General features: G+C 48.1%; 2 protein-coding genes across 2 annotated transcripts; one reads left to right on the plus strand and one right to left on the minus strand.

Moving 5' to 3' along the window:
• Positions 1-458: 458 nt before the first annotated feature.
• Positions 459-6,311, minus strand: LOC114785808 (pre-B-cell leukemia transcription factor 1-like). The gene is made up of 8 exons (XM_028972428.1): positions 5,414-6,311; positions 4,280-4,353; positions 2,758-2,993; positions 2,484-2,674; positions 1,160-1,295; positions 935-1,079; positions 781-858; positions 459-682 (listed from the first exon to the last, which is right to left on the minus strand). The coding sequence occupies exons 1-7, from the start codon at positions 5,599-5,601 to the stop codon at positions 815-817; spliced, it is 1,014 nt and encodes a 337-aa protein (XP_028828261.1). The 5' UTR covers positions 5,602-6,311; the 3' UTR covers positions 459-682; positions 781-814.
• Positions 6,312-10,238: 3,927 nt separating this feature from the next.
• On the plus strand, positions 10,239-16,109 carry mvb12a (multivesicular body subunit 12A). The gene is made up of 10 exons (XM_028972467.1): positions 10,239-10,292; positions 11,422-11,600; positions 11,686-11,769; positions 12,802-12,901; positions 12,993-13,116; positions 14,249-14,389; positions 14,533-14,633; positions 15,123-15,181; positions 15,275-15,334; positions 15,452-16,109. The coding sequence occupies exons 2-10, from the start codon at positions 11,502-11,504 to the stop codon at positions 15,527-15,529; spliced, it is 846 nt and encodes a 281-aa protein (XP_028828300.1). The 5' UTR covers positions 10,239-10,292; positions 11,422-11,501; the 3' UTR covers positions 15,530-16,109.
• The last annotated feature ends 58 nt before the right edge of the window (positions 16,110-16,167 follow it).

Consider the following 16,167-nt stretch of genomic DNA (forward strand, 5'->3'; position numbering starts at 1 on the left):
GTGAGTAAAATGGGTCTCCGTCAGGTTCCGGCGTAGATCCTCGGCTGTCATCTACATGACTTTTAATAGGAGACACGTGCCTGTGGAATATGGCGCTGGAATGTGGAAGCAAATGCACGCAGCACCAAGCCAGCAAAGGTACTACAGACCTGCGCTAGGTTTTAAACGTTCTAGTTGTAGACGTAGAGGGACGTGAGCTGCGTGCTTCGTTATACGTTCTCCCCAACTTTGCGTTTATTTCGTTTTCCGAAACTTTTCAAGTCCTGGAAATTTTTCTGTCTACCTGTGCACGTTGATAATAGAGGAACAGTAACCATGTTATCTGCCATATATCCTCCTCCGTGCAAATACATGTCCTCGCTTCATTTGCATGGCCAGGACCGTGTGACCCCGCACGCACGGCATCGGTTGGCGTGTTTGGTGTAAAAACGTGAAGGAGGAACACGGAAACCACGGAATGAACAGATCTACTCTTTTTTTTTTTATTTTTATTATCTTTATGCGTGAGAGCGTCCCGCTCGCTCCGGACATCTGCCATCGATGACCTGTGCTTTTTGCTGTGGAAAAAACAAAACAAAACTACTTTTCTGACTATGTTATATATGTGTACAAAAAAAAGAAAGGAGTGGAAGAAAAAAGAAAAAAGGCGCCAGTGGGTCCGTCGTCGAGGCCGGGCGCGGTCCTAACGAGAAGAGAAGAAAAGGGCGAGGGGTCAAGCGCGGCCGTAACCGTGGCGACAACCAGCACGCACCACGATGGACGACGAACGGCATCGCTCACCTCCTGACTGAGCCGGCCGGAGGGGGGCGGCGTCCTATAGCGCCCCATCTGGAGTGTAGCAGGGCGCCGGGTACTCTCCTAAACAACCGGGGAAAACGTCACCGAGAGAAGGGGGAGGGGGCGGGGAAAGGCGCGGCGGTGGGCGGAGCTTTACCCGAGTTGGGCGTGTGCGGAGAGCTCGCTTGGCTCTTGTGTTCTGAGGTATTCGCCGTCTTCACCGTGTACTGACTAGCCTCGTCCTGAAACTTCCCGATGTTCTTCTTGTAGCGGATTCTCTTATTGCCGAACCAGTTGGAAACCTGGGAGGGGAGGGGAGGGAAGGAGCGTAACGCAACGTTGGTACCGCCGCGTTCGGCCCGTTTCCGGCGGCGCCGCTGACCTGTGAGACGGTGATGGCGCATTTCTTCGCCAGCTCCTCTTTGGCCTCCTCGCTGGGGTAGGGGTTGGACAGGTGGGAGTAGAAGTACTCGTTCAGGACCTCGGTGGCCTGCTTGTTGAAGTTGCGCCTCTTTCTCCTGCGGAGGAAGACGGGCTGATGAGGACACAAGTCTCACGCGCCATTCGTACATCTACGCCTACCGCGCCGCTGAAGTCAGCATTCGGGTCCGCGGCGAACGGTTCTCGTCCGACGAGCGTAAAAGTTTATCCGGCGACGGGCTGGTAAGCGGCCGAGCTGGGGGTCTGGCGTGCCGGGTACGCGTGCGCGTGGTCTCCGGCGTTGGATCCGGCGGTGCTGCAGTGTTTATTGCCCTCCAGCATGAATTCAGAAGACTCTCGTTGCCATTTTACAAGTACAAAAGTACGAAAAAACACCGGCAATTCTCATTCGGTTTCCATAGATCGTGAGTCAAAAAACGAACTTGTCAAGGGTGCGGTGGTGGCCTGGCGGTTCAGGAAGCGGCCCCGTAATCAGATGGTTGCCGGTTCGAATCGCTGAGCAAAGCGCCGTCCCCACACACTGCTCACCAAGGGTGATGGTTAAATGCAGAGGACACATTTCACTGTGTGCATAACAAGTGCAATCACTGCGCTTTATTCTTTATAAGAATTGTTAAGTCCTACACAATTTTTTTTTGTGAGTGTGTGTGTGCGTGTGTGTGTTGGACTCGTTTGAAATACTTTTTATACAAGTGGGTTTTCAACCGTTCCTTAAATTGTAGTGATGGGGCTGTTACCGTTTAAATGTGTTTTGTTCCGAGGTTCCTGTTTAATGGTTGATCTGAAGTAAAGGCCTTGAATTTGTTTGCTACAAGACACAAGATGGACTTCAGTTTGGACCGTCTTCTACGAAATCTAATGACTGGACCGCAGCTACTTTTAATCACCTATAAGCACACATTATACATAGTAACATTAGCGAATTTGTAGTTTTAATTCAACGTAATTTCTTGTGAGCTCTCTGTTGTGTGTGTGTTTATCTTAACGTCACCAATGTGAAACGTCCTCCACATAACCCGCGATTCGTAAACGCATAAACCGTAAAAGTCAACCGTAACGCGGAAACTGTAAATTCGTACAGTAAGATTCGTAAAATTACATTGACGTAGTGAGATTTCCGTAAATGTATCTCCATTAGGGGTGTCGAAATGAATGGTCCAATCGATGCGTCGTGATGCGGACTTGGCGGTATTAACCCCGGTCGTGACCGGGCCTGCGCCGCTCCGGGTAGCAGGTCTCACACACACACACACACACACACACACCTGGCATCGAGGAACTGCGAGCGCAGGATCATGACGGCCTCGCAGGTGCTCTGCTTCAGCTGCATCTGGATGGTGCTGAACTTGCGCTGGATGATGCCCACCATGCGCTCGATCTCTTTGGGCGAGACGGGTCGCGTGCGGGACTGCTCCCTCAGCAGGTTCATCACGTGGTTGGAGAACTCGCCGCACGCCTGCGAAGACCACGGGGAGGGACGAGGGTGAGCGCCGACGGCGGACCCGTTGGGTGGCCCCGCCCGCTCGCGCCCCCTCCTACCTGCTCGTACTTCTCCAGCTCGGAGTGGTACACCTGGCGGATCTGGGCCAGCTTGTTCCGGTAGTCCGAGTGCTCTATGCTGCCGTCGCTCGACGACTCCCCGGTGGCGGCCAGGGCCGCGGCGACGGCCCCGCCCTTCTCCGGTCCGGACACGCCTTCTGCCAGAAGCATGTTGTCCAACCGCATGATCTGAGGGTCGGGAGGGTCCTCTTCTGGTGTGCTACGAATACTGAGGACTAGAGAAATTCAAAAACGGACATTCACTACAAACATCATTCTGACGTATTATTAACGTTTTATTAACCACAATCTACTAGATTTAGTTTCAGAAGGGTGGTGCTAGCCTAGCGGGTACCCCACTTACTACCATCGTGTCCCTGAGCAAGACACTTAACCCCGAGTGTCTCCAGGGGGGGACTGTCCCTGTCACTACTGACTGCAAGTCGCTCTGGATAAGGGCGCCTGGTAAACGCCGTAAATGTAAAGTTGAGGTTCTTCTGAAATTTCCCGTGTTTTTCACCCGACCGACCCTCCTCCACGGATTCCTGGTCGGCGGAGGGACGGCTCCTGTTACAGGAGGACGGGAACCGACGTCCTCCGTGATGTGAACAATCCTGCCCTTTGTAGTTAGAAATGATGAGCTGAAAAACGAGCCCCGGAGGGGTCCACGCGCCTGGACCGGCATTCTGCATTCACTCGTTTTAACCAGATTTGGGCAAAACTGTAATAATCACAATTATCAACGATGAAATGCGGCACAAGATCCTTAACCAATACCGAGGCGGCGTTAACTAAACTCCGGACCGACACACACGCCGCCTCGTAAGAGGCTCCTAAAGAGCCAGTGAAAAATGAGCGCTCGTTTGAGAGGTCATTAATTTGTGGAGTTATGCAAATTAGGTGGCAATTAGGCGGTAATTCCTGGGACGCGTGCCAGTTCGCTACGGTCGGGGCTACGGAGCGCGCGGGGAAGAACCGCGGAGCAGCGGACCGTCCACCGCCCGGAGGAACCGGACTAGGACCGGCGCCCGGAACGTCCCTGCACGGTGGGATCGGTGGCCGGTCCCTGCCCGTCACCGGGAGACGCGCCACGCGGCCGACCCGGGAGCGCGGTGGGGGCGTGTACTGCCGTATTGGGGGGGTCTACAGGCTGATCTGCCAATCGTCTTCTAAACTCTAATACGTATACGTGGACACGCAGCCACTGGGGCCGTGGCGGACACGGTTCAAATCCCCAACCGCCAAGGTAGGCTGACAGACCCAGGTTCAAACCCCACTTACTACCATCGTGTCCCTGAGCAAGACACTTAACCCTGAGTGTCTCCGGCTGTCCCCATCACTACTAAGTCTCTCTGGATAAGGGCGTCTGGTAAATGCGGCTGAGCAAAGCACCGTACGGATGTGTCACCGCGCGCTGCGCTGCCTACAAGCTGCAGGGACGAGTCGGACCGATTCAAACAGACCCCAGGGGGCCAGGATGGGACAGGAAAGCCGGCGAGACGCCTGCTGCTGGTCCACTCACTCGTCTTTTCCTTGATCTCACACAGGACGCTGAAGAGGGCGGGCTTCATTCGATGGCAGTTCAGCATGTGCTTCCTGAGTGGGACAGAGAGAGAGAGACAGAGACAGACAGAGGAACGATCACATTTGGACCGTTTGTACTCATCACAACACAACGTTCCGTACGTTTACGTTCACAGCATTTACCAGACGCCCTTATCCAGAGCGACAATCAGTAGTTACAGGGACAGTCCCCCCCTGGAGACACTCAGGGTTAAGTGTCTTGCTCAGGGACACAATGGTAGTAAGTGGGGTTTGAACCTGGGTCTTCTGGTTCATAGGCGAGTGTGTTACCCGCCAGGCTACTACCACCCCACATGCAGAACTTCTGGAGGGCTCCCGCACGTGGACTTTTAGAACCGGTCTTTAATACGCAAAATCTCAGGCGTCCTTCATCACACGTTCCGGCTTGGGAACAGCAGGAAAAACGTGCCGAGGTTCCGTATTCCGTGCCTGTTCATCACCGAAAAGCTAATCAGAACGGCCAACGCCCAACGACCCCGAAACGCACCTTCAAATGGGTTCTGTTGTCCATCCCGCCGCGGCGGTCGGGAAAGTTTGCCTACACAAACTCTGCCGCTGCTGCCATGACGCCGCGCACAACAGGGGACAATAAAAGCCGCCGCCGCGCGTCTCTCTCTGGGTTTTAACGCATGTCGAGTTAATGCGGTTTAGAATCCATCATCTACCAGTACGTAATAATGTACGTTCGGAAAGTTGGTGGTAGGGTGGTAGCGGCCTAGCGGGTAACACACTCGCCTGTGAACCAGAAGACCCAGGTTCAAATCCCACTTACTACCATCGTGTCCCTGAGCAGGACACTTAACCCTGAGTGTCTCCACGGGGGGACTGTCCCTGTAACTACTGATAGTAAGTCGCTCTGGATAAGGGCGTCTGGTAAATGCTGGAAATGTTAATATTTCCATATATTCCACGTGCATATGAAGTTAATGCGGTTTAGAATCCCGGGACAGCTGTGGAGAACAGGGTAAAGCCACTTCTGGCGTTGTCCCCGCGGCGGGACAGCGCGCGGGCCTGGTGGGGTGTGGGGGTCCCCCGCTTTGTTCTCGCAGGACCGCGGGAGGGGGGGGGCTACCTGGCCTGGGCTTCGTCCAGACTCTCGTCGGTCATGGTGGTGATCTGCTGGAGGATGTCGCCGACGTCCTGCTGCGCGGCGACGTGCGACAGATCCTTCCGGGCCGGGTCGTCGTGGACCTGGGACAGCCCGCCGAGTCCGATGAGGGCCGACATCATGCGGGTCTGCTCCTCCATGCCCGGCTCCATGGTCACTTATTACCGGGGGATCGCAGCTCGAAGGCAGAAAAAAAAAGACCCCGCCACCAATAATAATAAAAAAAATGACGACGATGATGATGATGATAATCCGAGGCGTGCGCGGGAAAAATAAAAAAAGAGCCACGCGTCCGAGCGAAGAAGAAGCGGCGAGAAGTAACCTACATTCGCCGCGCCTTGCAGGTACCTCCTACCGCGGCCGACATCGGCCGCCGCTCCGGGCTTCTCTCTCCCACCCTCCCGCGTCCCGGATCCTACACGCGCATTTTCATTCGGGATTTTTTTCTTTCTTTATCCCAAATTATTAAAAAAAAAAAAATAAAAAAAAACACGGTGAATTTCCGGTGTTTTTGTTTTGTTTTTTTTGCGCGGATAAGTTGTGTTTTTTATTAAATTCTAAACGCGGTCCCGGTCTCGGCGGAGGGACCGGGCACTTTTAACAATGACGGTCCGTCGCGTCGCGTCGCGTCGCGTCCCTTGCTCGACCGACGCCGCGCAGCCGCAGGAGCCCCGCGTCGCACTTTCCTTCTCCGCCGGCCGCTTCCTCCGCACTCCTGCTTTCTCGCCTTTTTTTCTCGGTTCCTCTTTTTCTTTTTCCTCCCGCCCGTCGGTCGGTCTCTGCTTTTATTCCTGCTCGTCCCCCCGTCGCTCGCGCGCGCGCGCGGCCTGTAAACGCGGAGCCCTGCGCGCGACGCGCGTCCCCGCTGCGCGCGCACCCCGCCTGTGGCAAGCCGTCGTGGCGTTTAACCCACGACAACGATGCGCTCCGACGGACCCTACAGTTGACCCCCTCACGCCTGACCCTTCTGCACAAAAAAAGGAACTGTAGGACAGAGGGGAAAAGGAGGAAGGAAGAAACGTGGGGAAGGAGGGATACAGAGAGGGACCCCCCTTCCAGGGTAGGGGGAGCCTGCAAGTGGTGTCGGTGCAGGGTTGGGGATGATTTGTCCAATAAGAGAAAAAGTTCTACTTTTACTCCCTCCAGGTAATACACGACACCGCGGTTCATCAGTCACAGATGGATTTATTCCTTCGTTACACTTCTCCGCCAATCCACCATAAAATCCACCGTCAAACTGTCATTACATAAATGTACAGAATGATCAATGTAAATATAACAAATAAAATTGACAAATGCACAATAAAACAGAAACACAGTTAAACGTACCTCACTGGCTGCACGTAACCATGAGGGAATAAATTTGCTTTAGAAACAAAACTTAACAAGAAACACTTCCAACTTCTTCTTTCTCTTCTTCACAGCTTACTTTCACCTTTAACAACGTATTTATGCCTTCTTTAATTTACGGCATCTTCTAGCTTCTTAACCCTTTTTTGCGTCACTTAAATGTGACTGTGTGCTACACGGAATGTAACTTGGTTCCTACCCATAAACGAAACAAAGTTTATAAAATGAAGAAAATAAGTAAACACAACTTGACATAATTTACATATATGGCAGTTAAATCTACAGTTGTAGAGGTGGAGGAGTCCGAAATGTAGTATAGAGCATCTGTCCATGTTTGGAGGTGATGGACGGTGCAGAGTAGGTTTGAGCCCAGCGTCATGGTGTACACTACGTGTCCATAATAAAGCTACTGGTCCATATGAAGATCCCTGAAGTTCTAGTTGTTACGCTGGTGGTGGCTGTGGTGACCCTCTGGTTTGTTTCATGCCAAGTCCTCGTTTAGCAGTTGTCAGGAACCAGGATTTATCTGCTGGTCTCTTCACTGGGGTCTGCCGGTAGTCTGGGCGCTTGGTTCCGTGTCTCTGAGAAAACAAACAGAAGCATGACTGAAATATGTGGTTATTGTGGTATATTGGTGCCTAACCAAGGTGAATTTAACACTGTCTGTGCTTAACAGGGTGACTGTGTGTCCCGCGGCGATCCGTCCTGTCCAACATTTACATTCACAGCATTTACCAGACGCCCTTAAAGTCAGTAGTTACAGGGACAGTCCCCTCCCGGAGACACTCAGGGTTAAGTGTCTTGCTCAGGGACACAATGGTAGTAAGTGGGATTTGAACCTGGGACGTCTGGTTCACAGGCGAGTGTGTTACCTACATTCAATCTTTATCCAAGCTTTACATATGTCGAAAAATAAAAATATAGCAGACTGTACACAACCACTGAGTCATCTGTAATAAAAAAAAATAACCGTATCTGCAAACTTTTCTTCCTTTTCGTCCTTTTCTTCCTCTTTCAGCGCCCCACTGCGTAACGGAACAGAGCTCAAGCAATAAGATACAGCGCTTCAATCCAATAAATCGTGTCAATAAAATACGAATAACATAACAAGCACGAAGTGTGTAGTGAGCGCGTGTGGGAGGAGGTGGAAAACCCCAGTGCAGCGAGCCGCAAGGAGGCTGGCGAATCTCCACCGCTTTGCCCTACGAACGCGAACCGGCAAAAGCCGCAACGTCCACGGATGTGACGTTCGTGCGCAGAAGACAGGACAAAGGCAGGGACTGAAAACAGGTGAGAAGTAACTTGAACAGTCTTATTTGATAAAGAAGGTGATCGGCCGAGTCTTACAGCGGAATCGCAATAATGACTGAGCAATGAATGACGGGCATCTCGGCCATTTATAGGAGTTATGGGCGTCGCCTCGTTTCCGGTCACGTGGATGGAATCACGTGACACACACATAAATCATTAACAGTAATACATGAATTACTGGCATAGTCATTATTGTACATGTAGATATGTAGATAATAGTCATTTTAACTGGTCAAATTCTAATTCTCATTGTGACTGTGGATTTCCATCGTTCAAATGCCGATAGACATTAACATCGATTGTATAAGGAAGGATGAGGACTGAAGTGACATTTGTGAAGAACAATGTGACCGTCAATATCTGAAATGTTGGTTATGTCTAGGAAGAAGTGAACTGCAGAAGAACTTTCAAACACAGATTGCTGAAACGGATGTAAAATGTTAAACTGGCTTGCCATACACCACGTCCCCTGTATGCAGAGCATCCAGAGGGTGTCCAGTCTGGGACAGCTCTTCATGAATGCATTTTTGCTCAGCGTTCTGCATGTAAACATGAACATTGGACAAATGATGCATAAAGTGCTTTTTGCAAACTCAAATATTGTGAAATGTTCTCTACAGTTTGCAATAGGATATTTGTAGCTATATCAATATTAATCTAGGCCTTGACCTGTATGATAGTTTATGGCTGCTACATACCTATAAATGCTAATTAAATTGTCACAGGGTTAAATATGCTGTTATCTTACATAAGCTCACAAAAAGTCCTTGAATTTATATGCACACTGGCATGGTGGAAATATTAATTTTAATTAAATATAATTAACACATAGATTCAAGTGTCGGTGCAGTAGATCCTCCTGCAGAGTCTGATTCCTGCCAAGTGTGTCGGACACCATGAAACACACAGTGCAATAAGAAAAAAAAAAGAATCTCTGACAAGTTCTATATTTCTGCAGTGTGCTCGCGATTATAAATTGTCACAGCAGCAGCAGCTGCCCGATGATTGGCAGTTTGGTTGCCATGGTGAAACAAGCCAGGGAGGGGAATTAGATGATACCCCATCGACTATGTGACTGACAGGCGGGTCATGAATGGGGGAAGGGGATGAATGCTGATTTAAGTTCAGTAGTGGCGGAAAAGTGACACAGAGGGAAACGGGGTGGATTAACGTTAAAAGCCACAACCGAAGGGCAAACACATTATTTATGATTAATTATACGACATCAATTACCCAATCACATAATCAGGACAAATCCCTAATTAGCCCTGTGTCTAAATAAAATGCTCAATTAATTAAACAACTTAATGATCATAAACCGGGAGCTGTTGGTTGCAATAATCCTCCCACACACCCTTCCCCCTCTGGTGTGCACTGCGTGTTGCCATGCCAACCTGTGGGTGATACTAGTACCTCTGTTCTCCTCTGGGAAATCAGTGGGTGCGACTCATTAGCTTAACTCCACACTTAACTGTGTGCCGAGAGTTGCAAATGACAAATAAATATTAAAAAAAAAAAAAAAACGTCAACGTCCGACGTCACCAGATCCAGGCCAAGATTCTGCAGGTTGGCTCATGCAACCGGAGCGATGCAACAGTCTACCCCCAAGAGACCTCGTATCACCTCGTATCACTTTGTTGCAGGCTTTGCATTCGATTTCCATGCTGGTTCCTCATGAAAAATAAACGATAAGGTTCTTTTCCTCCAGAACAAAACAAAACTGTTCCTCGTTTTCATGTCTTTTGACCTCATACTTTGTTTTTCCCTTCCCCATCAGGCCACCCTTTCATAGTCACCTTTGTCTCTGTGCCTATTTTACATCTTTATGTAAATTGCAACTGATCTGAAAGACCCTGCATACCAATGTGGTATTGCGTGTCACGTGATGTATATAACGCCTTCATAACCTTGCACATTATTATGGAAAACTCAAATCTCTCTGGGAGAAATAAAAAAAAAAGTTCTGTCTGCTTGATGGGTCGCTCTGGCGCGCAAAAGTAATTTCAAGAAATGACAAAACAGGCCTCCTCTGTCGTCGGAAGTGCGCCGCCACCTGGCGCCCGCAGGCGTGGCGACGCCGCGGCCGCGGTGCCTGCTGGGAGTTGTAGTCCTGGAAACTTCCGCCGCTTCCTGCTCCGCGCGGAACGCGAGCGGCTCGGTTCGCCGACCTGACGAGGAAGAGGTGAGTGTCGAGACTTTATTTCTTTTTCTTTGTTTTTTTTTTTTAATCGCTCAGAAGTTTCTTAGTCCGAAACGAACTTGGCGGACTTCTGGCACAAGCGCATTCCGGACGAGTCGAAGTGAGTTCGATGCCGTAAAAGAGGTTAATGGGAAAGCGGCTCTGATTTGTCTCTTAAGTTTCGTGTTAGCAGGCGGCTAACTCGCCTCTTCGGCAGCATCTGCTGCTGAAACTGTGCTTCAAAGGTGTCGCGGTGTTCCGGGGTGTAGTATTGTTAAAAGCAATACATTAAGGAGTGACAATGACAAAAAGCCTTTCGACTGTCGCCTCTTACACCTGAATCGTGTTTATACAAAAACACGGTCACGTTTCACCAAGGTCCGTGACATTTATTTCCACCTACGTGGTGGCCAAACAGGATCTGATTTATTTTTTTAAAAAAGTAATAATTAAAAAAAATATTTTTTAGTTACTTTAATTTAATGCCACGTCAGGAATGCAACTGCGTGATTGCCGTGAACAGGATCCAATTATAGTCAGTCAGGAATGCAGATCCGCATGACGACGATGATGATGATGATGCGCCGTGTTTATTGTTTGTTTTTTTTGTGGAGGGGGGCGTGGTGATGACGTCAATATATTTTCTTGTTCGTGTAATTTGATATTGATAGAATTTGATAAAAATTTCATTGGACAGGTTAAGTGCAGGGACGCCGCTCTGTCATGTGACGATATTTATAGCACAGACAAGACTTGATAAAAAAAAAAAAAATCACTTTATCCGTGCCAGTTTATTACCTACAGTACTGTGCAAACGTTTTAGCCGGTAATGAAACTAAATAGAGGTTTTTCATCTTTTTCATAAGGATGAGACAATCTAAGGGCAGTGGTGGCCTAGCGGTTAAGGAAATGCAGAGGACAAATTTCACTGTGTGCATTGTGTGCTGTGCTGCTGTGTATCACATGTGACAATCACTTCACTTTATTATTATTATTAAGATTGTAAAACAAAGAAACAATAAGGGTAAAAAGTGAAAGTGGTAATAATGTGTCCATGTTGGTATGTAGAGAATGATCTACAGATGGAGGACAATGTTGGATTTAAGGTATAAGATTGTCTTTCTCTACACAGGTACATGTGGAAATAAGGGAGACGGGGCTTTTATTTTCACCGGCTTGCACAGTAGCGAGCGCGTCCCTGCCTCCGTTCAGATGTCCTCGCTGCACGAGCGTGGCGGAGCCCCCAGTTGGCCGATCAGTGCGGTGGCCTGGACCGCGAGTAGCAACACGTGCCCTCCTGGCTTTCACATGGTAACTACAGCAGAACGCCTTCCTGTCTCCGCAGAGTTCTCGTTGGCACCCTGTCTAAGCGTTTCTCTTGCATCTCCTACCCCAGATCAGTCAGACGGAGGATGGCGCCGCTGCCAGCTTTAACAGGGGATTCAGCCTGAAGTCGGGGTACTTCCTCTGCTACACCAAAGTACGTAAACGCTGCCACGTCCTCGTCTAGGGGCCGAGAGGAACGTGACCAGGATCAGTTTGGGGAAGGGGTAGTGAGAAACACAAAGGCTGTACAAAAGTGCATTTATTTATAGTGGAACTATGTACACGGACGATTCTCTGGCAAATTAAACCAAAATGATTAATTATTATTATTATTTGGTCTTTTACATGTACTAGTATTTAAGATGAATACTCAGATAACGTGGAACATAATTTTTAATTTCAGTGTATTTAAAAAAAACAGTGGGTTTTGCAGACATTTGAAACACTACTATTATCACTATTAACTTTTAACACTATTATCATAACCCAGACATTCAACGTTCAGTTTCTATATTTTATATTGAATAGTGAATCAGGCTTAATTAAAATATTCATACAATGGACCACATTTTAACTCTTAGTACTGGCTGTCATATGTCAAACTTAAAATTAAGTTAAACAACAAGGTTAATGGCAAGTTTTGTCATGGCTTTGCTTCTATGGCTTTTGTCATAACTTAAAATTGAGTACTAAGTACTACATACATGTCACACTTGTTCATAATTCTGACCACTAGTTATGGGTATAAAGTAGCTTGTGTTACCAAAATGCGTCACATAGAGAATCGTCCACAATTGGTCACACACCCTCGGCATCGCTCCACTGTTTGAGAAGGACTGGAGTAACCAAAGAGACATTCACCTCAAATAAACAGACACAATACAGACGCCTAAAAAGGGGAGGGACAACTAACAATCACACAGGCAACAAATCTTCCACACAGAGCAACATAAGCAAACTACCGAACCAAACCACAGGGCGAGATCCCTAGCAGACCTCGCGAGCGTAAACTTAAGGGCTCCTTTTAGGTAGGTGGAGCCGGTGGGCGTGAAGCTCCTCCCACCACGGCAGCCGAAAAGAGACGGGAGCCTGCGTCCCGATAGCCCAGCGCCCACAGCTTTGTCACAAACGCCTCGTTGTGTCTCACCTCTGTCTCTCTCTGCCTTACGTCCTCATGCCCTTCCAGGACTCGTTGGCCGGTATGGTTATAGCTGACGTCCAGATAATTACAGAGAAGGACGCCATCCCTCACGGATTCTGTTACATCCCAGAGTTCTTGGAGCAAAGTGAGTGTGCACAAAGTGCCACACGGGCCGTCACGTGAACATCTGCGTCTAACAACGAATTCTTACCTTTTCACTTGATTTTTCTGCCCAGAGGTCTCAAAGAAGAAGCGCTTGTGTGTGCGGATCGTTCCAGTGGACAGCGTCGCTACGGCTGTGCTGGACATCAAACTGACCGGCAGGAGCAAGATGATGCTGAAGCACTATACCTGCATCGGGCAAGTTCTGCTACACCTACCACTGTGCCACCACACAGATTTTCTTCATTAGAAATCGCTGCAGAAAAAAGGAAATAAAGCAGCTTTAAAGGTCCCCTGACATGAAAAATTGACCGTGAGATGATTTAACATTAATACGAGGTCCCCGAGCCTGTCCTGTGGTCCTGCCGAGTATTTCCCGCCTAAAAAAGTACGTCTACAGCAGCATTGCAGTCACTCAGTGATTGAATAAAAAAATGACTCCCAACAACCAGTTGTGGATGGTGAACGGTGTTGATGACGTTGTTTATGCGAATGCCCGCTCGCTTGTATAGGCCGCTCTCCTCCTCATTAGCATTTAAAGCCACACACACACACACACACACACACATTTCCTGGGGAAATCTCATTGAGGGACTGGCTGAAAGTGGCTGTAATTCTGCACCACGGCTGATTTTCGGATGGCTGTAAAACACACTTGTTTAAAAAGTATTTCAAACGAGTCTAACACTTAACACATACACATGCGCACACAGCCCCCCCCCAAAAAAAGTGTGTGTGTATATATATGAATGGATGGATTATATATGTATGTATGTATGTGTATATTCGTCTAGCACTTAACAATTCCCCATCATGTTCTATTCCTGATAAGTTAGGCCTTATCAGGGCTCTTAGTTTTGTAAGTGAAGTGAAGTGATTGTCACACGTGATACACAGCAGCACAGCACACAGTGCACACAGTGAAATTTGTCCTCTGCATTTAACCCATCACCCTGAGTGAGTAGTGGGCAGCCATGACAGGCGCCCGGGGAGCAGTGTGTGGGGACGGTGCTTTGCTCAGTGGCACCTTGGCAGATCGGGATTCGAACCAGCAACCTTCTGATTACAGGGCCGCTTCCTTAACCGCTAGGCCACCACTGCCCCAGAGTAACTCAAAATCTATAGAAACCGAACGGGAATTGCTGGTGTCTTCCTCTTGTAAGTAGCTTTGGATAAAAGCGTCTGCCAAGTAAAGTGAAGTAAAGTAAAGTAAAGATACAGTACAATATAAAAGCAAAAAAAAACCATTTCCATGTCATGGGGCCTGTAATGTGGAACTAGATTAGCATTTGTGTTTAAATGCTAAGTAGGCTTTTTCGTGACGTTTTAGTGAAATGCACGGGTTTGTGATATGGTGTAAGAAGGGGCCGTTTTCTACTCCGGCGCCGATAGCCAAGCCCCGCAGGGTGAGCCTCGATCTGCGCCAGCTCTCTCTGGACGGGCCAGGACCTCAGCTGCCTCTGCGACAGAGGTAACACCGACACAAAGCTTGCTCTTGTTTACGTACCTTCATGGCATTGGGATGCTCTTCTAATTTCAAGATCTTTTAGATGGCTTTGGTGGAAACCCCTCAGTGCACACAGGATGCCATGTTATTCTTCTGTGTCCCCTTAGCAATCCTCCAGCTGCTGCACCAAGGATCAGCCAACGGCGTAGCGAGATGAAAGCACCAGTGGAGAGCGTTTACGATGCCAGCAGCATTTACGGCATTACAGGTGTAGTAAAACTGTAACGAATTATGTTGTATAATGTCATCAAACTGAATGCATTACATGTATAAAGAACGTAGACGTGGAAGGTTCGAGACTGTCATGGCTGACAAGAGCTCACTGTTGGAACTCGTCTGCGAGCGAGGGCTGATTAAATAAAGGTTATGGGGGGCAGACTGACCCTGAAGATGCATTCCAACAATGCAAATGGCACCATCATGTGGCCTAGCGGGTAAGGATGCGGCCTCGTAATCAGAAGGTTGCCGGTTCAAACCCCAAACCGCCAAGGTGCCACTGAGCAAAGCACCATCCCCACAGACTGCTCCATGGCCACACTGCGCCTGCCATGGGCGATGGTTAAATGCGGGGGACACACTTTGTTGTGTCACCGTGTGCTGAGTATCACAATGACAATCACTTCACTTCCACTTTTACTTTTCAAGCAGGCAATCCAGCTCAGCATCTCAGTAGCATCTCTGTCCTTTTTATTCTCAGCAATGGATGGAGTGCCTTTCGTGCTGCATCCCAAATTTGAAGATCGATCAAAAGGAAAGGTAATGTTAAGATCCCAAGGACTGTAAATGGTGTCTAGTCTGGAGAAAGATACTAGTTGTAATTGGAATTGTATTTTTTTTTTTTACCTTCAGGTCCCCACAGTCCCCTTGAATGACATTCAAATTAAATCAGTGCAAGACATTGAGAATGAGGTACTCATTCTGAAATCTGTGATTTTATTGTCTGTAGGGATGTTACATTTGTTCAGCCAATTTCGCTGCTTTTCTACATGTAGTGTTTTTTTTTTTTTGTCTTTTTCCGCCCTGCAGTACAACTACGCTTTCACGGTCGAGGAGCTGGCCACCAAACGAAAATGGCCAACTGTTTCAGAGACCTCACAAGCCTAAAGATGCACGGTCCTACACCACTCAGCCATGCTGGGTGCCTCTGAGAATGAAAGCCGATGGCTCAGCTCATCAGTTTTGTGAGTCAACATATAAGCTGCTTGCGTCTTTGGAAAAAGTTACAAGACCAAATCAATCTGGGCACCCTACTTCTCTATAAAAATGAAGGATCTTCACTGTCACGTGTAATGGTTACTGCAATTTATTTGGTTACCCTGTTCATTACAGGCATGACAAATACTGCATCGTTGTTTTCATGCACATTACAGGAAACCGGTTACCGGTTTTCACAAATCTTCTTGAACTGTGTTTCATCCGATAATGTACATGGTAACCATTACTGCCAGCAGTCCTTCAAGAATAAATTAAATATTTTATAAAGGTGTTATTTTATTCTATTTATCATATATGCCTGTTCTGTTTTTGTTTTTTTCTTGTCGTTGTTACGACTGGGACCAAAACGATTAAATAATAATAGTGTATACATCATTTATGACTGTTAATATCATATACATTAAGATTTTGGATTATTTTTACTTGATTGAACGAACCTTAATAAACAAATATCATCCCTTTGCTTGCACTTATTGAGTTTTTACGCTTCATTTAAAACTCCTTTACAAACTCTTTGTCCTGATTGG

Source organism: Denticeps clupeoides, chromosome 3 (genome assembly GCF_900700375.1).
Source record: "Denticeps clupeoides chromosome 3, fDenClu1.1, whole genome shotgun sequence".
NCBI lineage: Eukaryota > Metazoa > Chordata > Actinopteri > Clupeiformes > Denticipitidae > Denticeps > Denticeps clupeoides.

What these genes read in the sequence shown, in the direction of transcription:
- mvb12a (XM_028972467.1), top strand. Translation starts at nt 11,502, where the DNA reads ATGTCCTCGCTGCACGAGCGTGGCGGAGCCCCCAGTTGGCCGATCAGT. An exon ending in ACTTCCTCTGCTACACCAAA is followed by an intron (nt 11,770 to 12,801) that starts GTACGTAAACGC and finishes ATGCCCTTCCAG; the next exon opens with GACTCGTTGGCCGGTATGGT. An exon ending in AAGATCGATCAAAAGGAAAG is followed by an intron (nt 15,182 to 15,274) that starts GTAATGTTAAGA and finishes TTTTACCTTCAG; the next exon opens with GTCCCCACAGTCCCCTTGAA.
- LOC114785808 (XM_028972428.1), bottom strand. Translation starts at nt 5,601, where the DNA reads ATGGAGCCGGGCATGGAGGAGCAGACCCGCATGATGTCGGCCCTCATC. An exon ending in TGAGATCAAGGAAAAGACGA is followed by an intron (nt 2,994 to 4,279) that starts GTGAGTGGACCA and finishes GAATTTCTCTAG; the next exon opens with TCCTCAGTATTCGTAGCACA. An exon ending in TCCGCACACGCCCAACTCGG is followed by an intron (nt 859 to 934) that starts GTAAAGCTCCGC and finishes CCGGTTGTTTAG; the next exon opens with GAGAGTACCCGGCGCCCTGC.